This window comes from Panulirus ornatus, chromosome 3, assembly GCF_036320965.1.
Source record: "Panulirus ornatus isolate Po-2019 chromosome 3, ASM3632096v1, whole genome shotgun sequence".
NCBI classification, from domain to species: Eukaryota; Metazoa; Arthropoda; class Malacostraca; order Decapoda; family Palinuridae; genus Panulirus; species Panulirus ornatus.
In genome coordinates, this window is record NC_092226.1 from 46,893,639 (window position 1) to 46,918,638 (window position 25,000).

At 40.0% G+C, this 25,000-nt stretch overlaps 1 protein-coding gene across 1 annotated transcript in view; it reads right to left on the reverse strand.

Moving 5' to 3' along the window:
- Window positions 1-25,000, reverse strand: part of LOC139762523 (uncharacterized) — a 414,664-nt gene that overhangs the window by 178,897 nt on the left and 210,767 nt on the right. The window contains exon 2 of the mRNA XM_071687516.1: window positions 23,126-23,261. Within this exon, the coding sequence (XP_071543617.1) occupies window positions 23,126-23,261 (136 nt within the window). The remainder of the gene's footprint in view (window positions 1-23,125; window positions 23,262-25,000) is intronic.

Genomic DNA, 25,000 nt, shown 5'->3' on the forward strand with positions numbered 1-25,000 from the left:
CATGTTTACCTAAAGTTAATTGATGTAGTGATCAACGCAGTTGGAAGTACCATGTTTAACGAGCCACATTCCACCTTTTTACCTGTGACATATATCTGCCCAACGATCATCTATTGTCTTTCATAAAAGAAACTAACACTTCGTCAATTCGTTACCATTTCTGTATAAATGATAATATCTTATCCCTGTTCAACGAATAAGAACCAGCCTAACTAAGATTCGCATCGTACGTTTAACGAAGAACCTTTACGCCCCCCCAACTCTGCGTAATGAATTAATAGTATTCCAGTCTTTAGCGACCTCCTTGAAACCTGAGTTTAACGAAGATAAAAACTCGTCTTTAACGACAGACACCGCACTTCTCACCATACCCATAAAGATCATAATAAAAAGACCTCTGGATCCTGGGGTTTCACTCTCTTACCCAACACCCCACATACCAGCTTCCCCCGTGGCCGCGAGATGGTGCCATATATCAAAAGGCATAAAACATGCCACGCTCCTCCGCTGGCTCTCGTATTCCGTCGTTGGCGTGCGAGACGGGAACGAGCGTATATCACAGTGACAAAACGTGTATATGAACAGGAAGTTCGTAGTGATTCTGTCAGATTCTTAACGACTGTAATGTGAAATATTATGGCTTACTTGCTTATGTTGCCCCAACTCAACCCTCTCGAGTAAGGTGTTTGAGGATTTGATGTAAATAGATTTAGGTTAAATAATTGCTCGTGTACCATTATTATTACTATGTTTAAAGTGTTAAAGAACTCTTCATGAATATATTCAAGGAAATATCATGCATATATATATATATATATATATATTTTTTTTTTTTTTTTTTTTTTTTAAACTTTGTCGCTGTCTCCCGCGTTTGCGAGGTAGCGCAAGGAAACAGACGAAAGAAATGGCCCAACCCCCCCCCCATACACATGTACATACACACGTCCACACACGCAAATATACATACCTACACAGCTTTCCATGGTTTACCCCAGACGCTTCACATGCCTTGATTCACTCCACTGACAGCACGTCAACCCCGGTATACCACATCGCTCCAATTCACTCTATTCCTTGCCCTCCTTTCACCCTCCTGCATGTTCAGGCCCCGATCACACAAAATCTTTTTCACTCCATCTTTCCACCTCCAATTTGGTCTCCCTCTTCTCCTCGTTCCCTCCACCTCCGACACATATATCCTCTTGGTCAATCTTTCCTCACTCATTCTCTCCATGTGCCCAAACCATTTCAAAACACCCTCTTCTGCTCTCTCAGCCACGCTCTTTTTATTTCCACACATCTCTCTTACCCTTACGTTACTTACTCGATCAAACCACCTCACACCACACATTGTCCTCAAACATCTCATTTCCAGCACATCCATCCTCCTGCGCACAACTCTATCCATAGCCCACGCCTCGCAACCATACAACATTGTTGGAACCACTATTCCTTCAAACATACCCATTTTTGCTTTCCGAGATAATGTTCTCGACTTCCACACATTTTTCAAGGCTCCCAAAATTTTCGCCCCCTCCCCCACCCTATGATCCACTTCCGCTTCCATGGTTCCATCCGCTGACAGATCCACTCCCAGATATCTAAAACACTTCACTTCCTCCAGTTTTTCTCCATTCAAACTCACCTCCCAATTGACTTGACCCTCAACCCTACTGTACCTAATAACCTTGCTCTTATTCACATTTACTCTTAACTTTCTTCTTCCACACACTTTCCCAAACTCAGTCACCAGCTTCTGCAGTTTCTCACATGAATCAGCCACCAGCGCTGTATCATCAGCGAACAACAACTGACTCACTTCCCAAGCTCTCTCATCCCCAACAGACTTCATACTTGCCCCTCTTTCCAGGACTCTTGCATTTACCTCCCTAACAACCCCATCCATAAACAAATTAAACAACCATGGAGACATCACACACCCCTGCCGCAAACCTACATTCTCTGAGAACCAATCACTTTCCTCTCTTCCTACACGTACACATGCCTTACATCCTCGATAAAAACTTTTCACTGCTTCTAACAACTTGCCTCCCACACCATATATTCTTAATACCTTCCACAGAGCATCTCTATCAACTCTATCATATGCCTTCTCCAGATCCATAAATGCTACATACAAATCCATTTGCTTTTCTAAGTATTTCTCACATACATTCTTCAAAGCAAACACCTGATCCACACATCCTCTACCACTTCTGAAACCGCACTGCTCTTCCCCAATCTGATGCTCTGTACATGCCTTCACCCTCTCAATCAATACCCTCCCATATAATTTACCAGGAATACTCAACAAACTTATACCTCTGTAATTTGAGCACTCACTCTTATCCCCTTTGCCTTTGTACAATGGCACTATGCACGCATTCCGCCAATCCTCAGGCACCTCACCATGAGTCATACATACATTAAATAACCTTACCAACCAGTCAACAATACAGTCACCCCCTTTTTTAATAAATTCCACTGCAATACCATCCAAACCTGCTGCCTTGCCGGCTTTCATCTTCCGCAAAGCTTTTACTACCTCTTCTCTGTTTACCAAATCATTTTCCCTAACCCTCTCACTTTGCACACCACCTCGACCAAAACACCCTATATCTGCCACTCTGTCATCAGACACATTCAACAAACCTTCAAAATACTCATTCCATCTCCTTCTCACATCACCACTACTTGTTATCACCTCCCCATTTACGCCCTTCACTGAAGTTCCCATTTGCTCCCTTGTCTTACGCACCCTATTTACCTCCTTCCAGAACATCTTTTTATTCTCCCTAAAATTTACTGATAGTCTCTCACCCCAACTCTCATTTGCCCTTTTTTTCACCTCTTGCACCTTTCTCTTGACCTCCTGTCTCTTTCTTTTATACTTCTCCCACTCAATTGCATTTTTTCCCTGCAAAAATCGTCCAAATGCCTCTCTCTTCTCTTGCACTAATACTCTTACTTCTTCATCCCACCACTCACTACCCTTTCTAAACAGCCCACCTCCCACTCTTCTCATGCCACAAGCATCTTTTGCGCAATCCATCACTGATTCCCTAAATACATCCCATTCCTCCCCCACTCCCCTTACCTCCATTGTTCTCACCTTTTTCCATTCTGTACACAGTCTCTCCTGGTACTTCCCCACACAGGTCTCCTTCCCAAGCTCACTTACTCTCACCACCTTCTTCACCCCAACATTCACTCCTCTTTTCTGAAAACCCATACTAATCTTCACCTTAGCCTCCACAAGATAATGATCAGACATCCCTCCAGTTGCACCTCTCAGCACATTAACATCCAAAAGTCTCTCTTTCGCGCGCCTGTCAATTAACACGTAATCCAATAACGCTCTCTGGCCATCTCTCCTACTTACATAAGTATACTTATGTATATCTCGCTTTTTAAACCAGGTATTCCCAATCATCAGTCCTTTTTCAGCACATAAATCTACAAGCTCTTCACCATTTCCATTTACAACACTGAACACCCCATGCATACCAATTATTCCCTCAACTGCCACATTACTCACCTTTGCATTCAAATCACCCATCACTATAACCCGGTTTCGTGCATCAAAACCGCTAACACACTCATTCAGCTGCTCCCAAAACACTTGCCTCTCATGATCTTTCTTCTCATGCCCAGGTGCATATGCACCAATAATCACCCACCTCTCTCCATCAACTTTCAATTTTACCCATATTAATCGAGAATTTACTTTCTTACATTCTATCACATACTCCCACAACTCCTGTTTCAGGAGTATTGCTACTCCTTCCCTTGCTCTTGTCCTCTCACTAACCCCTGACTTCACTCCCCAGACATTTCCAAACCACTCTTCCCCTTTACCCTTGAGCTTCGTTTCACTCAGAGCCAAAACATCCAGGTTCCTTTCCTCAAACATACTACCTATCTCTCCTTTTTTCACATTTTGGTTACATCCACACACATTTAGGCACCCCACTCTGAGCCTTCGAGCAGGATGATCACTCCCCGCGTGACTCCTTCTTCTGTTTCCCATTTTAGAAAGTTAATACAAGGAGGGGAGGATTTCCGGCCCCCCGCTCCCGTCCCCTCTAGTCGCTTTCTACGACACGCGAGGAATACGTGGGAAGTATTCTTTCACCCCTATCCCCAGGGATAATATACATATATATATACATATACACACACACACACATACACACACATACGCACATACACACACACACACACACATACATATATATACATATGAAAAATATATATATATATATATATATATATATATATATATATATATATATATATATATATATATATATATATATATATATATATATATATATATATATATGCAGGAGGGTGAAAGGAGGGCAAGGAATAGAGTGAATTGGAGCGATGTGGTATACAGGGGTTGACGTGCTGTCAGTGGATTGAATCAAGGCATGTGAAGCGTCTGGGGTAAACCATGGAAAGCTGTGTAGGTATGTATATTTGCGTGTGTGGACGTGTGTATGTACATGTGTATGGGGGGGGGGGGTTGGGCCATTTCTTTCGTCTGTTTCCTTGCGCTACCTCGCAAACGCGGGAGACAGCGACAAAGTATAAAAAAAAAAAAAAAAAAAAAAAAAATATATATATATATATATATATATATATATATACATCAGAAAGTTTTATAACACTTCTCTTCGTAACATAACTCTAGATGTCATTTTCTAATACCGTATAAGCAGTCAAGAAAGCATCTATTGCTCTCCCATACATGAGTGTAGAGTTGCTGGCTTCCTCACACCTTAGCCGGTGTGGGTTATACATCCGCACAAATCCTTACGTGTATTGACAGGTTTATTGTACATTCTGCTGCTATATGGAGACCTGTATCACCCTTTTGCCAGCTGGAAGGGTAAGTGAAAAGGTGTGTGTGTGTGTGTGTGTGTGTGTGTGTGTGTGTGTGTGCGTACTACGGTCACACTACAGCCATAAAGACAAACCCCAGATGTGTCGTAAAAACTCCACGGGTACATCAGGATCTGTTTCACTCCCACTGTAGCAATAACTTAGACCCTGCGACTGTGATCTCGACTTTAAACTTTGATCATTCGTGGCGGAAATAAAAGACGAAAACATGAAAGTTCCTTGGAAGGGACGGAGGGGTGTCGTGTGTTAGGATATATTTAGCAGTAGGTTCTAGGACGATGAGTATGATGGTTACGTCCTCATACCACGAAAGATGAATTAATACCATATACAGATACTCAGCCCATTACCACTGTGACGAAACTTTTGGTATGTGGGAGAAAGTATATGCAGGTAAAATAAGTTGTTTAAGTGTGCGACCCTTGAGCACGACGGTGCGACCTATAATTTGACAATTGACTATACTGCTCCATAATTAAGGTCATGTACTACACCGTAATGCTCACGGGTGGAGACATCATGCTCAAAGATCGTGCCGTTGTACTCAGAGTTCGCGCGCGTTAGTCCCAAGATTCTGCCGTTAGACGCAGCAATCGTGCCGCTGTACACAGGTATCTTGCCGTTATACCAAAGGATCGTGATGTTGCACAAATGCATCATGCCGCTTTACTCAGGTATGGTGCAAGCAAATATACATACCTATACATCTCAACGTATGCATATATATACACACAAAGACATAATTCATACTGTTTGCCTTTATTCATTCCCATCGCCACCCTGCCACACATGAAATAACAACCCCCTCCCACTCATGTGTTCGAGGTAGCGCTAGGAAAAGACAACAAAGGCCAGATTCGTTCACACTCAGTCTCTAGCTGTCATGTAATAATGCACCAAAACCACAGCTCCCTCTCCATATCCAGGCCCCACAGAACTTTCCATGGTTTACCCCAGTCGCTTCACATGCCCTGGTTCAATCCATTGACAGCACGTCGACCCCGGTATACCACATCGTTCCAATTCACTCTATTCCTTGCACGCCTTTCACCCTCCTGCATGTTTAGGACCCGATCACTCAAAATCTTTCTCAATCCATCTTTCCACCTCCAATTTTGTCTCCCATTTCTCGTTCCCTCCACCTCTGACACATATACCCTCTTGGTCAATCTTTCCTTACTCATTCTCTCCATGTGCCCAAAACATTCCAAAACACCCTCTTCTGCTCTCTCAACCACGCTCTTTTTATTTCTACACATCTCTCTTACCTTTACATTACTTACTCGATCAAACCACTTCACACCACACATTGTTCTCAAACATCTCATTTCCAGCACATCCACCCTCCTGCGCACAACTCTATCCATAGCCCACGCCTCGCAACCATACAACATTGTTGGAACCACTATTCCTTCAAACATACCCATTTTTGCTTTCCGAGATAATGTTCTCGACTCCCACACATTCTTCAAGGCTCCCAGGATTTTCGCCCCCTCCCCCACCCTATGATTCACTTCCGCTTCCATGGTTCCATCCGCTGCCAGATCCACTCCCAGATATCTAAAACACTTTACTTCCTCCAATTTTTCTCCATTTAAACTTACCTTCCAATTGGCTTGACCCTTAACCCTACTGTACCTAATAACCTTGCTCTTATTCACATTTACTCTTAACTTTCTTCTTTCACACACTTTACCAAACTCAGTCACCAGCTTCTGCAGTTTCTCACATGAATCAGCCACCAGCGGTGTATCATCAGCGAACAACTGACTCACTTCCCAAGCTCTTTCATCCCCAACAGACTTCATACTTGCCCTTCTTTCCATATATATATATATGTATATATATATATATATATATATATATATATATATATATATATATATATATATATATATATATATATATATATATATATATATATATATATATATATATATATATATATATATATATATATATATATATATATATATATATATATATATATATATATATATATATATATATATATATATATATATATATATATATATATATATATATATATATATGTACATGTATATATATATATATATATATATATATATATATATATATATATATATATATATATATATATATATATATATATATATATATATATATATATATATATATATATATATCTTGACCTCCTGTCTCTTTCTTTTATACATCTCCCACTCAATTGCATTTTTTCCCTGCAAAAATCGTCCAAATGCCTCTCTCTTCTCTTTCACTAATACTCTTACTTCTTCATCCCATCACTCACTACCCTTTCTAATCAACCCATCTCCCACTCTTCTCATGCCACAAGCATCTTTTGCGCAAGCCATCACTGATTCCCTAAATACATCCCATTCCTCCCCCACTCCCCTTACTTCCATTGTTCTCACCTTTTTCCATTCTGTACTCACACAGATCTCCTTCCCAAGCTCACTTACTCTCACCACCCTCTTCACCCCAACATTCACTCTTCTTTTCTGAAAACCCATACAAATCTTCACCTTAGCCTCCACAAGATAATGATCAGACATCCCTCCAGTTGCACCTCTCAGCACATTAACATCCAAAAGTCTCTCTTTCGCACGCCTGTCAATTAACACGTAATCCAATAACACTCTCTGGCCATCTCTCCTACTTACATAAGTATACTTATATATATCTCGCTTTTTAAACCAGGTATTCCCAATCATCAGTCCTTTTTCAGCACATAAATCTACAAGCTCTTCACCATTTCTATTTACAACACTGAACACCCCATATATACCAATTATTCCCTCAACTGCCACATTACTCACCTTTGCATTCAAATCACCCATCACTATAACCCGGTCTCGTGCATCAAAACCACTAACACACTCATTCAGCTGCTCCCAAAACACTTGCCTCTCATGATCTTTCTTCTCATGCCCAGGTGCATATGCACCAATAATCACCCACCTCTCTCCATCAACTTTCAGTTTTACCCATATTAATCGAGAATTTACTTTCTTACATTCTATCACATATTCCCACAACTCCTGTTTCAGGAGTATTGCTACTCCTTCCCTTGCTCTTGTCCTCTCACTAACCCCTGACTTTACTCCCCAGACATTCCCAAACCACTCTTCCCCTTTATCCTTGAGCTTCGTTTCACTCAGAGCCAAAACATCCAGGTTCCTTTCCTCAAACATACTACCTATCTCTCCTTTTTTCACATCTTGGTTACATCCACACACATTTAGGCACCCCACTCTGAGCCTTCGAGCAGGATGATCACTCCCCGCGTGACTCCTTCTTCTGTTTCCCATTTTAGAAAGTTAATACAAGGAGGGGAGGATTTCCGGCCCCCCGCTCCCGTCCCCTCTAGTCGCTTTCTACGACACGCGAGGAATACGTGGGAAGTATTCTTTCACCCCTATCCCCAGGGATAATATACATATATATATACATATACACACACACACACATACACACACATACGCACATACACACACACACACACACATACATATATATACATATGAAAAATATATATATATATATATATATATATATATATATATATATATATATATATATATATATATATATATATATATATATATATATATATATATATATATATATATATATATATATATATATATATATACATCAGAAAGTTTTATAACACTTCTCTTCGTAACATAACTCTAGATGTCATTTTCTAATACCGTATAAGCAGTCAAGAAAGCATCTATTGCTCTCCCATACATGAGTGTAGAGTTGCTGGCTTCCTCACACCTTAGCCGGTGTGGGTTATACATCCGCACAAATCCTTACGTGTATTGACAGGTTTATTGTACATTCTGCTGCTATATGGAGACCTGTATCACCCTTTTGCCAGCTGGAAGGGTAAGTGAAAAGGTGTGTGTGTGTGTGTGTGTGTGTGTGTGTGTGTGTGTGCGTACTACGGTCACACTACAGCCATAAAGACAAACCCCAGATGTGTCGTAAAAACTCCACGGGTACATCAGGATCTGTTTCACTCCCACTGTAGCAATAACTTAGACCCTGCGACTGTGATCTCGACTTTAAACTTTGATCATTCGTGGCGGAAATAAAAGACGAAAACATGAAAGTTCCTTGGAAGGGACGGAGGGGTGTCGTGTGTTAGGATATATTTAGCAGTAGGTTCTAGGACGATGAGTATGATGGTTACGTCCTCATACCACGAAAGATGAATTAATACCATATACAGATACTCAGCCCATTACCACTGTGACGAAACTTTTGGTATGTGGGAGAAAGTATATGCAGGTAAAATAAGTTGTTTAAGTGTGCGACCCTTGAGCACGACGGTGCGACCTATAATTTGACAATTGACTATACTGCTCCATAATTAAGGTCATGTACTACACCGTAATGCTCACGGGTGGAGACATCATGCTCAAAGATCGTGCCGTTGTACTCAGAGTTCGCGCGCGTTAGTCCCAAGATTCTGCCGTTAGACGCAGCAATCGTGCCGCTGTACACAGGTATCTTGCCGTTATACCAAAGGATCGTGATGTTGCACAAATGCATCATGCCGCTTTACTCAGGTATGGTGCAAGCAAATATACATACCTATACATCTCAACGTATGCATATATATACACACAAAGACATAATTCATACTGTTTGCCTTTATTCATTCCCATCGCCACCCTGCCACACATGAAATAACAACCCCCTCCCACTCATGTGTTCGAGGTAGCGCTAGGAAAAGACAACAAAGGCCAGATTCGTTCACACTCAGTCTCTAGCTGTCATGTAATAATGCACCAAAACCACAGCTCCCTCTCCATATCCAGGCCCCACAGAACTTTCCATGGTTTACCCCAGTCGCTTCACATGCCCTGGTTCAATCCATTGACAGCACGTCGACCCCGGTATACCACATCGTTCCAATTCACTCTATTCCTTGCACGCCTTTCACCCTCCTGCATGTTTAGGACCCGATCACTCAAAATCTTTCTCAATCCATCTTTCCACCTCCAATTTTGTCTCCCATTTCTCGTTCCCTCCACCTCTGACACATATACCCTCTTGGTCAATCTTTCCTTACTCATTCTCTCCATGTGCCCAAAACATTCCAAAACACCCTCTTCTGCTCTCTCAACCACGCTCTTTTTATTTCTACACATCTCTCTTACCTTTACATTACTTACTCGATCAAACCACTTCACACCACACATTGTTCTCAAACATCTCATTTCCAGCACATCCACCCTCCTGCGCACAACTCTATCCATAGCCCACGCCTCGCAACCATACAACATTGTTGGAACCACTATTCCTTCAAACATACCCATTTTTGCTTTCCGAGATAATGTTCTCGACTCCCACACATTCTTCAAGGCTCCCAGGATTTTCGCCCCCTCCCCCACCCTATGATTCACTTCCGCTTCCATGGTTCCATCCGCTGCCAGATCCACTCCCAGATATCTAAAACACTTTACTTCCTCCAATTTTTCTCCATTTAAACTTACCTTCCAATTGGCTTGACCCTTAACCCTACTGTACCTAATAACCTTGCTCTTATTCACATTTACTCTTAACTTTCTTCTTTCACACACTTTACCAAACTCAGTCACCAGCTTCTGCAGTTTCTCACATGAATCAGCCACCAGCGGTGTATCATCAGCGAACAACTGACTCACTTCCCAAGCTCTTTCATCCCCAACAGACTTCATACTTGCCCTTCTTTCCATATATATATATATGTATATATATATATATATATATATATATATATATATATATATATATATATATATATATATATATATATATATATATATATATATATATATATATATATATATATATATATATATATATATATATATGTATATATATATATATATATATATATATATATATATATATATATATATATATATATATATATATATATATATATATATATATATATATATATATGTACATGTATATATATATATATATATATATATATATATATATATATATATATATATATATATATATATATATATATATATATATATATATATATCTTGACCTCCTGTCTCTTTCTTTTATACATCTCCCACTCAATTGCATTTTTTCCCTGCAAAAATCGTCCAAATGCCTCTCTCTTCTCTTTCACTAATACTCTTACTTCTTCATCCCATCACTCACTACCCTTTCTAATCAACCCATCTCCCACTCTTCTCATGCCACAAGCATCTTTTGCGCAAGCCATCACTGATTCCCTAAATACATCCCATTCCTCCCCCACTCCCCTTACTTCCATTGTTCTCACCTTTTTCCATTCTGTACTCACACAGATCTCCTTCCCAAGCTCACTTACTCTCACCACCCTCTTCACCCCAACATTCACTCTTCTTTTCTGAAAACCCATACAAATCTTCACCTTAGCCTCCACAAGATAATGATCAGACATCCCTCCAGTTGCACCTCTCAGCACATTAACATCCAAAAGTCTCTCTTTCGCACGCCTGTCAATTAACACGTAATCCAATAACACTCTCTGGCCATCTCTCCTACTTACATAAGTATACTTATATATATCTCGCTTTTTAAACCAGGTATTCCCAATCATCAGTCCTTTTTCAGCACATAAATCTACAAGCTCTTCACCATTTCTATTTACAACACTGAACACCCCATATATACCAATTATTCCCTCAACTGCCACATTACTCACCTTTGCATTCAAATCACCCATCACTATAACCCGGTCTCGTGCATCAAAACCACTAACACACTCATTCAGCTGCTCCCAAAACACTTGCCTCTCATGATCTTTCTCCTCATGCCCAGGTGCATATGCACCAATAATCACCCACCTCTCTCCATCAACTTTCAGTTTTACCCATATTAATCGAGAATTTACTTTCTTACATTCTATCACATATTCCCACAACTCCTGTTTCAGGAGTATTGCTACTCCTTCCCTTGCTCTTGTCCTCTCACTAACCCCTGACTTTACTCCCCAGACATTCCCAAACCACTCTTCCCCTTTATCCTTGAGCTTCGTTTCACTCAGAGCCAAAACATCCAGGTTCCTTTCCTCAAACATACTACCTATCTCTCCTTTTTTCACATTTTGGTTACATCCACACACATTTAGGCACCCCCCTCTGAGCCTTCGAGGAGGATGAGCACTCCCCGCGTGACTCCTTCTTCTGTTTCCCATTTTAGAAAGTTAATACAAGGAGGGGAGGATTTCTGGCCCCCCGCTCCCGTCCCCTCTAGTCGCTTTCTATGACACGCGAGGAATACGTGGGAAGTATTCTTTCACCCCTATCCCCAGGGATAATATACATATATATATACATATACACATACACACACACACATACATACGCACATATACACACACACACACACATACATATATATACATATGAAAAATGTAAGAAACAATTTAGAAAACTGAAACTTCTAGCTTGAAATGAATGAAAAAATGAATGTCACATAATGGTTCAACCTCTGGCTATGGAAAAAGGAAATGTATAATTTATTTACACAAACGTCAATAGCAGTTCTCATCAATTTAACCACTGTATCAATAAGCTTCAATGTCTAAGCTACATTTTTCTCCAATTTCACTATTTTCTTGTCAAAACACCATGTATGAAAACTATCACTCCAGTAACACAACTATAAACATTTACTTCCCCTTTAAAAAAAAAGTTCTGGGGAAGTCTGTCTCGATACACTGCGGGAAACTCTACCACCTGGCGGGGTTTGTGTTGCAATGGTTTCCGATTCAAAAACGTAGTAGCATCACTGGTGGGCCAAGGTAGTTCCGTTTGCGAAGAGGCGCTTTATATGATGTCTTGACACACGATGATCTTAACGAGGTGATGATAGAGGTCCAGTGAAAGTGTTGGTCAGCGATGGGCAATTTCCATGCCATGCTTGCGGGCATACTGTCTGGTGTCAGTAATAATTACAGGGGTGTATGTAGGTACTTGTTCACCTCAATTCTCTTTTGCCCTCATTTACAGCCCCTGCACCTTCCTCCTGACCATGTGCCACTTCATTTTCACATCTCCCAATCACTCACAATCCTTCCCTGTAAGTACCAGCCATACATACATCCCTCTATAATAAAAAAATAATATAATATATATATATATATATATATATATATATATATATATATATATATATATATATATATATATATATATATATATTTTTTTTTTTTTTTTTTTTCGCTGTCTCCCGCGTTTGCGAGGTAGCGCAAGGAAACAGACGAAAGAAAAGGCCCAACCCACCCCCATATACATGTATATACATACGTCCACACACGCAAATATACATACCTACACAACTTTCCATGGTTTACCCCAGACGCTTCACATGCCTTGATTCAATCCACTGACAGCACGTCAACCCCGGTATACCACATCGATCCAATTCACTCTATTCCTTGCCCTCCTTTCACCCTCCAGCATGTTCAGGCCCCGATCACACAAAATCTTTTTCACTCCATCTTTCCACCTACAATTTGGTCTCCCTCTTCTCCTCGTTCCCTCCACCTCCGACACATATATTCTCTTGGTCAATCTTTCCTCACTCATTCTCTCCATGTGCCCAAACCATTTCAAAACACCCTCTTCTGCTCTCTCAACCACGCTCTTTTTATTTCCACACATCTCTCTTACCCTTACGTTACTTACTCGATCAAACCACCTCACACCACACATTGTCCTCAAACATCTCATTTCCAGCACATCCATCCTCCTGCGCACAACTCTATCCATAGCCCACGCCTCGTAACCATACAACATTGTTGGAACCACTATTCCTTCAAACATACCCATTTTTGCTTTCCGAGATAATGTTCTCGACTTCCACACATTCTTCAAGGCTCCCAGAACTTTCGCCCCCTCTCCCACCCTATGATCCACTTCCGCTTCCATGGTTCCATCCGCTGCCAGATCCACTCCCAGATTTCTAAAACACTTCACTTCCTCCAGTTTTTCTCCATTCAAACTCACCTCCCAATTGAATTGACCCTCAACCCTACTGTACCTAATAACCTTGCTATTATTCACATTTACTCTTAACTTTCTTCTTTCACACACTTTACCAAACTCAGTCACCAGCTTCTGCAGTTTCTCACATGAATCAGCCACCAGCGCTGTATCATCAGCGAACAACAACTGACTCACTTCCCAAGCTCTCTCATCCCCAACAGACTTCATACTTGTCCCTCTTTCCAAAACTCTTGCTTTCACCTCCCTAACAACCCCATCCATAAACAAATTAAACAACCATGGAGACATCACTCACCCCTGCCGCAAACCTACATTCACTGAGAACCAATCACTTTCCTCTCTTCCTACACGTACACATGCCTTACATCCTCGATAAAAACTTTTCACTGCTTCTAACAACTTGCCTCCCACACCATATATTCTTAATACCTTCCACAGAGCATCTCTATCAACTCTATCATATGCCTTCTCCAGATCCATAAATGCTACATACAAATCCATTTGCTTTTCTAAGTATTTCTCACATACATTCTTCAAAGCAAACACCTGATCCACACATCCTCTACCACTTCTGAAACCACACTGCTCTTCCCCAATCTGATGCTCTGTACATGCCTTCACCCTCTCAATCAATATCCTCCCATATAATTTACCAGGAATACTCAACAAACTTATACCTCTGTAATTTGAGCACTCACTCTTATCCCCTTTGCCTTTGTACAATGGCACTATGCACGCATTCCGCCAATCCTCAGGCACCTCACCCTGAGTCATACATACATTAAATACCCTTACCAACCAGTCAACAATACAGTCACCCCCTTTTTTAATAAATTCCACTGCAATACCATCCAAACCTGCTGCCTTGCCGGCTCTCATCTTCCGCAAAGCTTTTACTACCTCTTCTCTGTTTACCAAATCATTTTCCCTAACCCTCTCACTTTGCACACCACCTCGACCAAAACACCCTATATCTGCCACTCTATCATCAAACACATTCAACAAACCTTCAAAATACTCACTCCATTTCCTTCTCACATCACCACTACTTGTTATCACCTCCCCATTTGCGCCCTTCACTGAAGTTCCCATTTGCTCCCTTGTCTTACGCACTTTATTTACCTCCTTCCAGAACATCTTTTTATTCTCCCTAAAATTTAATGATACTCTCTCACCCCAACTCTCATTTGCCCTTTTTTTCACCTCTTGCACCTTTCTCTTGACCTCCTGTCTCTTTCTTTTATACATCTCCCATTCAATTGCATTTTTTCCCTGCAAAAATCGTCCAAATGCCTCTCTCTTCTCTTTCACTAATACTCTTACTTCTTCATCCCACCACTCACTACCCTTTCTAATCAACCCACCTCCCACTCTTCTCATGCCACAAGCATCTTTTGCGCAATCCATCACTGATTCCCTAAATACATCCCATTCCTCCCCCACTCCCCTTACTTCCATTGTTCTCACCTTTTTCCATTCTGTACTCATTCTCTCCTGGTACTTCCTCACACAAGTCTCCTTCCCAAGCTCACTTACTCTCACCACCCTCTTCACCCCAACATTCACTCTTCTTTTCTGAAAACCCATACAAATCTTCACCTTAGCCTCCACAAGATAATGATCAGACATCCCTCCAGTTGCACCTCTCAGCACATTAACATCCAAAAGTCTCTCTTTCGCGCGCCTGTCAATTAACACGTAATCCAATAACGCTCTCTGGCCATCTCTCCTACTTACATAAGTATACTTATGTATATCTCGCTTTTTAAACCAGGTATTCCGAATCATCAGTCCTTTTTCAGCACATAAATCTACAAGCTCTTCACCATTTCCATTTACAACACTGAACACCCCATGTATACCAATTATTCCCTCAACTGCCACATTACTCACCTTTGCATTCAAATCACCCATCACTATAACCCGGTCTCGTGCATCAAAACCACTAACACACTCATTCAGCTGCTCCCAAAACACTTGCCTCTCATGGTCTTTCTTCTCATGCCCAGGTGCATATGCACCAATATTATCCCTGGGGATAGGGGTGAAAGAATACTCCCCACGCATTCCTCGCGTGTCGTAGAAAGCGACTAGAGGGGACGGGAGCGGGGGGCCAGAAATCCTCCCCTCCTTGTATTTTTTTAACTTTCTAAAATGGGAAACAGAAGAAGGAGTCACGCGGGGAGTGCTCACCCTCCTCGAAGGCTCAGATTGGGGTGCCTAAATGTGTGTGGATGTAACCAAGATGTGAAAAAAGGAGAGGTAGGTAGTATGTTTGAGGAAAGGAACCTGGATGTTTGGCTCTGAGTGAAACGAAGCTCAAGGGTAAAGGGGAAGAGTGGTTTGGGAATGTCTTGGGAGTAAAGTCAGGGGTTAGTGAGAAGACAAGAGCAAGGGAAGGAGTAGCAATACTCCTGAAACAGGAGTTATGGGAGTATGTGATAGAATGTAAGAAAGTAAATTCTCGATTGATATGGGTAAAACTGAAAGTTGATATATATATATATATATATATATATATATATATATATATATATATATATATATATATATATATATATATATATATATATATATATATATATATATATATATATATATATATATATATATATATATATATATATATATATATATATATATATATGTATATATATATATATATATATATATATATATATATATATAAATATATATATATACATATATATATATATATATATATATATATATATATATATATATATATATATATATATATATATATATATATATATATATATATATATATATATACGTATATATATATATATATATATATATATATATATATATATATATATATATATATATATATATATATATATATATATATATATATATAGTTATTATTTTCTATGTTGTGGATAGCAGATAAAAGCAATGAGGTGAGATTCAGATTATTTTTCTATGGTTTTAAACAGAATAATTTAGTATAAGAATGTCATTTTATGTACTGCCTTCAGTTATAAACTTCTGTAAGCTGACAAAACTTTTGACCTCTGACACGGACTTAACCATCTTTTGAAATTTAAGAAAAAAAGCATGACGAAACCAGGATTTAATTTTTCGTTCTTGGTAAGTTTATATGAAGAAAGTTTTGAGAGGTCTGCTTTCCTTCTTGAATTCCAAAAATTATTTCCAAACACTCAGACATTGTTCTTCATTTGCATTCTCAATCTTATGAAAAAATTCTTGTATGATTCCATTTCTAATCTTAAAAATAGTTTACCTGAATCATTGTATAAGTACTGGTATTGTAGCTCGTCCCTCGGATGTGGTGAAGGAGGAGACCTCCTGAGAGGTCGTGTAAGGAGGATATCAGAGCAAAGTGCAAGTTGAAAGATCCACAGATCTTTTACGAATGATAAGAATATACGTGTTACTGAGACAGACGAATGTAATTCTCTTGCTATTCTTGTTCTATGTCTTGCGTTGAAAATCTCGGAGATATTCTAAGTGTTGAAAGTTAATATATACAAAAATACACTGACTCCATAGCTTCAAGTGATAAGAAATTCAACTCGGTCATGAATTTTTTGCTAATAGACATCCTCAGTTGATCGAATAATTCTCTGCCGTAAAATCTGATATGTAATGAATGTGTATGGTTTAGTGAACTCGTATGGCAGGTTATCCTCTTACGACACTCTCTCTCTCTCTTTTCTTAAGGAACAGCAGATTGTAAGTAGTTCAAAAAGGCTGAAGAGATTGTTGGGTTCCTTTTAGTTGGGTACCATTTCTAAATCTCGTATGAATCATAACAGTCCATATTCACTTAGTTTTGATATCAGTTTTCTTTTCAGGAATGCTTCGGTGTAAGACGTGTTAGGTCACCTAACGAGTGAGTTATAGAAATCTTAAAGTTAATTATATTGAATTCCTAAAACTTGCATAATATCATATTCTGAACAATGTTCTCAAGGCTATTGAAAATTCTATAAACATACATTAATTTTGGTTGTGCAATGGGTAATTTGCTCTTGTCAATTATATGGTACAATTATTAATGATTTACTGTATTCTATTCTGTTCTTTTTAGATGAGCTTGTTCCATGTACGTGATTCTGATCGATCGTCGTGCAGATATGTTGATTATATCATTTGTTTTCATGGTCCTCAAAGAAAGATTTTTAGAGCTCATGGGGCAACCAAATACTTTAACAATGAAATCAAAGGTTGTAGAAAACTTAATCAGATAGATGCATTTATTGTTCAGTGCAAACATATCCTCTGACAAGTATGTTTCTGTGAACATATGGAATTTGTCATCCTAAATTCTTGAAAAAAGGATATGAAAACATTGCATGCATCAAGAGAACAAGGTAAACCTGTAAGGTGAGGTCAGACGAGAAAATTTCATCAAGAGAAACGTTCCAGTTCGATCATATCAAAGAGAATCAACTTCCTTGACCTATATGTTAGGACCACTAGATACCAATAACATATTTGGGTATGATGATGATATTTGATATTCACTGGAAAGAAAATAATGTACTCCCATTCACCTACTGAAGAATCTGGAAGCGTTGAGTGTTCTCCGTACAAACTGTGGCAAGACGTACATTAATCAATGGGGTCAATTTTTAACGGAGAGGATTCAGCAACGTTAGGACAACCTCTGAATCAGGTGCGATTTTTGAGCAAGTAGGAAATGATTCGCCTCATTGCACTGTGCATAGTCAAAACATATCTTGTTTCTCACTAACGTAAAGTATTATTTGTTATACTTAAGTTATATATAACTTATTATATTGCACAATTTATCTTATTAAAGATATCATTGACATAAGACAGATAACAGCACACAAAAAAAATTAGATGATTAGTTTCCCCATACTCCATCACCGTTTCCCGCATTAGCGAGGTAACGCCAGGAACAAGCGAAGGAGGGCCACATTCGCTTACATTCATTCTCTAGCTGTCATGTGCAGTACACCGATACCACAACCAGGCTTCAGAGACCTTTTCATGATTTACCACGACCGCTTCATATACCTTGATGTAGTCCATTGACAGCATGTCGACCCTTGTATACGACATTGTTCCAATGCATTCTGTCCCGTGCACGCCTTTTCACCCTATTGCATGTTCAGACCTCCATCGCTCAAAAGATTTTTCACTATATCCTTCCATCTCCAATTTGCATTACCGCTTCTCCTTATTCCCTTCACGTATGACACATCTACACGCTTTATCAACCTTTCCTCACTCATTCTCTACGTATGTTCTAACCACTTCAACACGCCCTCTTTAGTTCTCTCAACCACACTCTTTTATTACCACACATTTCGCTTACACTTTTATTACTTATTCGACCTCACACCGCTTATTCTCCTAAAACATCTAACTTCCTACACTTTCAACTTCGTCCGCACATCCTTATGTACAGCCCATACTTCGCATTCATACAACATTGTTGGAACTAATATACTTTTACACACTGCCATTTTTGCCCTCCCAGACAACGTCTTCTCTTTCCTATATTCTTCAATGCTCCCAGAACCTCTGCCCCTCCCCCACCCAATAACTCACTTCTGCTTCCATGATTCCTTTCGCATATATGTCCACTCCCAGTTATCTAAAACACTTCATTCCCGCTAGTTTTTCTCTATTCAATATCACATCCCAAATAACTTAAACCTAAACGCTGGTAAGCCTACTAACCTTGCTTTTATTCACCTGTACTCTGTTTCCTGCTTTCAAACACTCCCAAATCAGTCATCAACTTCTTCAGTTCCTCAGTCAAATCTGCCACGAGTACTGTATCATCAGTAAGCATCAAGTGACTCGCTTTTCAAGGTCCCACATCCTCTGCCTACTGCATACTCGCCCCTCTCTCTAAGACTCTTGCATCCACCTCTCACACCTCCCCATCCACGAACAAATTAGCAACCATGTTGACACCACAAATCTCTGCTGCAGACAGACCTTCACTTGGAACCACTCAATCTTCTCTCTTCCAATTTTCACAAAAGTCTTACACCCTTAACAAAACCGTTTAACTGCTTCTAAAGGTTTTTCTCCACCATCATATATCCTTAAGACCTTGCTCAAGACATCATCATCAATCCTATCATATGCCTTCTCCAGATCCATACATGCCACAGACAAATCCTTGTTTCTCTAAGTATTTCTCTCGCACATATTCTTTAAAGCAAACACCTGATCCACACGTCCTCTGCCACTTCTGAAACCACACTGCTCCTCCCCAATCTGATGGTCTGTACATGCCTTCATCCTCTCAATCGCTACTATCCCATACAACTTATCAGGTGCACTCAGCAAGCTTCTATACTTCTGTAGTTTCAACCTTCACCTTTATTCCCCTTTCTTTTGTCCAGTGAGACCGCAAATGCGTTCCGCTAATGCTCAGACACCTCACCATCATCCACACATGCGGTGAACATCCTAATCAACTAATCAACAACACGATAAACCCCTTTCTTAAGAGCTTTTCTTTCAGTACCATCCACAAAATGTTCAATCGTACTCAAGGCTTTCTCTAACTCTTTTCACCAAACCACTCTCCATGACTCTCACCTCAAAAACTACCCCGACCCTAACACCCTATATCTGTCACCCTATCACCAAACACATTCGACAGTCCTTCAAAATGATACGCACTCATATCCTGCTCACTTCATCACTACCTGTTACCACTTCTCCTTTAGCCCCCTTCACCGATGTTCCTATTTCTCTCTTGTTTTTTCGCGCAATATTTACCTCCTTCCCAATATGGGCCTGGCCCATAGCCTAGCGGTAGCATTCCCGCCTGTTGCACAAGGATCCCGGGTTCGATCCTGGCTGTTGGAGGTTTGTATGATATATATATATATATATATATATATATATATATAAATGAATGTTGAATCAGGGAAGCTTCAAACTTTTCTTGATATTCATTCAAGTAGAGCTTCAGTTCATTTTGCCAAGTATGGCCAAGGGTCTGGTGTCCCTCAAGTCAACCACTCCACGTTCGTTAGGAGGAGCGAACTCCAGTTTTCTGCATATATTCTTTTAATTTCGTTCCTTGATAATTGTTTCAAGTCTAATTAACTCTCTAGCTTTCGTGTATAATGCACTGAAACCAGAGCCCTCCTCCCTACAAAAAAGTCTTACACATCTGCGTGGTGTCCCCTGTATACCATATAGCTCCAATTTGCTTTATCCTATTCTCGCCTCACATCCTCCGGCATGCTCAGGCCCCGATCACTCGCAACATCTTAAGACTCCATCCTTCCACCTCCTCAGTTTCTCGCTTCCAATTGTTCCCTCAATTTCAGTCTTGTGTACCTCTTATCAGGCCTTTCCTCACTCAGCCTGCCAGTAGTGTCATCACAGATCCCTGCCGCAGATCCACATTCAAGTGAAACACCTCGCTAGCCTCTATTCGTTCTAGAGCATATGCCCTCTTCTCTTGACTGAAAATCTTCATTGCACCTATTCACTTTCCCTCCATCCTATATGTTCGTTAAACCTTCCACAAGCCATCTCTAACAACTCAATCATATCTTTTCTCCATATCCGCAAATGCCATTAACAATCATTCCGTTTAAGTATTTCTGTCACAAATTCTTCGAGCAAAACCTGGTCTGCGCATCCTCTACCACTCCTGAACCCACGGTCTTAAGATCTGTGAATGCCACTACTCGTGCAATCACCACTCGCCCATACAACTTACAGGTAAACTCAACAAACGTATCGCAGGAATTCGAACGCTCACTTTTGTCAACCTGGCCTGTATGATTAGAAGCACAAGATCCCTTATCATGGGACTCCTGCAGCTCCAAGGCTGCGCTACTCTTAGTAGCAGGGACAGTATGGACTCCTTTGGAAAAAAAAGTTCTTTGACGAGATCATACTCTTTCGTCATATGAAAATGATAGTCTCGCCAACGTGAGTTTCACACGCTGCGTAACCTTAAGCAAGGGTTCGAACCTGCACCAATTCTGTGGAAGCCGGAAATGTTATTACCTAAGTATGATGCCTATAACAGAGAGACACTATTCGATTACGAGTTACTGACTACCCATCGTCTTACATATATACGTACGCAATGGGGTCTTCACCAGCCAGGCACGCAGTAACCAGTAGTTAACGCTTTTACGATCATCATTGTCAAACATGGAGGTTTATGAATGGGAAATAGTGCATGGAACAACGGGTACCCCTATAATCCATACAATGTCTTTCCATAACAGGCTTTGAAACTTGTACATACACATACAACACGCACATGACGTTCATTTACCGCACCACAAACACCAACTCAAAAAAGACAGATGAACTAAAAGCCCTTAGAACGTTAACTTGTACAAGATTTCAACCGCTCCACACAAAGCTACGCCTCACCTGTTTGCATGATCATCAACTTATATCAAAAGCAAACTCAATAGTAATAGTAGAACACCGAGAACAATCACTGACTTCCTGGCAACCACAAACACTCATCACTCTCACACTAAGATTCAAATCCTCCCAGCAAATTCAAATCCTCCCCTTCAAAGTGCTTGGCACTCAGTTCTATGTAAACAGCGATAGACCCTTCCCACCCAAACCGCCACTCTATAACTAACCATTAACCTCTAAATAGAAATAAAGGCTACTCACATCATAGCACCAATATTAGAACAAAAGAATGGGAAAAGCATAGACCACTATCATATAACAAAGACATAACACCCAATTGAACACGCTCAACGTAAATAGAATATCCACCTGCACAGGGTCAAATATTTGACAAAGCATCTACGTGTTTGCGATCAACAGATACAAAACATCCCTTTCTACACGGTCAAATAGTTACCAGAACACCATGTGCAAGCGCAACAGGTAACAGAACACCCACCTGTACACGGTAAACGGAAAAACAGAGTAACCACCTGTACACGAGCAACAGGTAACAAAATAGCCATCGGTACACGATCAACAGATAACAGAACCTCAACCCGTAAACGATCAACAGATAACAAAGCACCCACATGTACATGCTCAACAGATAACAGAACACCTTTCTATACGTGGGAAGCACTAATATAAACATATGATAGAAAACACCGTCACAACACAGCAGTGCACACGTTCTGGACAGCTGGCTTCACCACACATGCTCTAAACACCAGCAGGCTGGCTGTCTCAAGACCCACCTGTAGATGGGAAGGGTATCGCTACCTCCATGGTACCACAACACGAGGACTGGCTGGTCATCGGGTAGCTTGGGGTCTGGTCGACAGGGCAGGTTGGCGCGACCTCCAGCAACCACCCAGACAGATTTGACTGAACCTTGGGAGTAATAAAAGCATATTTCAGTTAATGGTCTGTTATATCACCAACAGTAAGTTGCTACTGTTCCCCTATAACCCTAACAGTGTGTTGATGTCTTCTTATATCACTAACAGTGTGTTAGTACCTCCATGAACATTGTGTTAGTACTTTCGTATATCATCAACATTGTTAGCACCTTCCAATAACATCAGCATTTTCGTACCTTCCTAATCACCAACAGTATGTTAGTACTATCCTATGTTAACAGCATTCTGTTAGTACCATCCTATGTTAACAGCATTATGTTAGTACTATCCTATGTTAACAGCATTATGTTAGTACTATCCTATGTTAACAGCATTATGTTAGTACCATCCTATGTTAACAGCATTATGTTAGTACCATCCTATGTTAACAGCATTATGTTAGTACCATCCTATGTTAACAGCATTATGTTAGTATCATCCTATGTTAACAGCATTATGTTAGTACCTTTGTGTATCGTCAAAAATATTCAAGTACCATCCCACATATATATCATCATTACTTTCCTCAACACTACTTTCCTATATCAACACCGGTTGTACATCACCAACACTGTCTTCATATATTATTACTCACTTCTTTAATTCGTCTCCAACTGTGTTACAATTTCATCATAGAATCGACAGTGGTAACTTTTTTTCCATCATTAAAACTACGTTATTTCTTTATCAAATTTACAGCATTGTGTCACGACTTTATCACTAACACTATGCTCTTACTGTATTGCATCATCGAAGCGGTGTTATAACATAAGAACATTGACACTGTCACTATTTAACTACATCACTAACACTAGCAACTCTTCACTATTTCAAAAACACATTTATTTCTACTTTACTGTAACACCAACATTGTCTCTACTGACTCAGTAAATCACCTTTTAATCATCTGCTTTAGTTTATCTCCGTTGCTCTTAAACTGTGTTTTATATTTGTTTTACTTTCTCATGATGTCACTAACAGCATGACGCCATATCTTTCATCGTGTACCATCATTACTAACTGCGTCGCCACTTGTAACTTCGTCTACGACCGTCACGTGTTACGTTACGTGTTCCGACACTTCGTCACTGGCCGAATGTGACGGCACCAGAGAAAAAAAATATAAGTATATATAATATCCTAGACGACCATTAAATCACAGTACAAACTCTCTCTCTCTTCTCTCTCTCTCTCTCTCTCTCTCTCTCTCTCTCTCTCTCTCTCTCTCTCTCTCTCTCTCTCTCTCTCTCTCTCTCTCTCTCTCTCTCTCTCTCTTTCTCTCTGAAATATCTTCCTCAGCAATTATACCATTGGGACTGTGATTATACTTCGGGTGAATGACTCCCTGACTTGGATATAATCATCCCGAGCAGCGGTGCCTCGCTAACGGGTTAGGCAGTTAAGACAGACCAGAGTTTCATTTTTTGGTTGCTGTTGTTGTTGTTGTTGTTGTTGTTGTTGTTGTTGTTGTTGTTGTTGTTGTTGTTGTTGTTGTTGTTGTTGTTGGGCACTGTACATCTAACTTGGTCTTACTCTGGCTACAGTGAACACAGAAATGTCCTGAGTATTGATCTCGGAGATCAATATTGTCTGCATTCATCGTTCCTGTAGGGATAGTACTGTATGGATGGTGCTCTGGAGTGTACATATTAAGGACTTGTACCCACATCTATGCATGATTAGGGCAGTTCTATTCGTAATTGATCTGTTTCTAAGGAATTTTGATTTCAA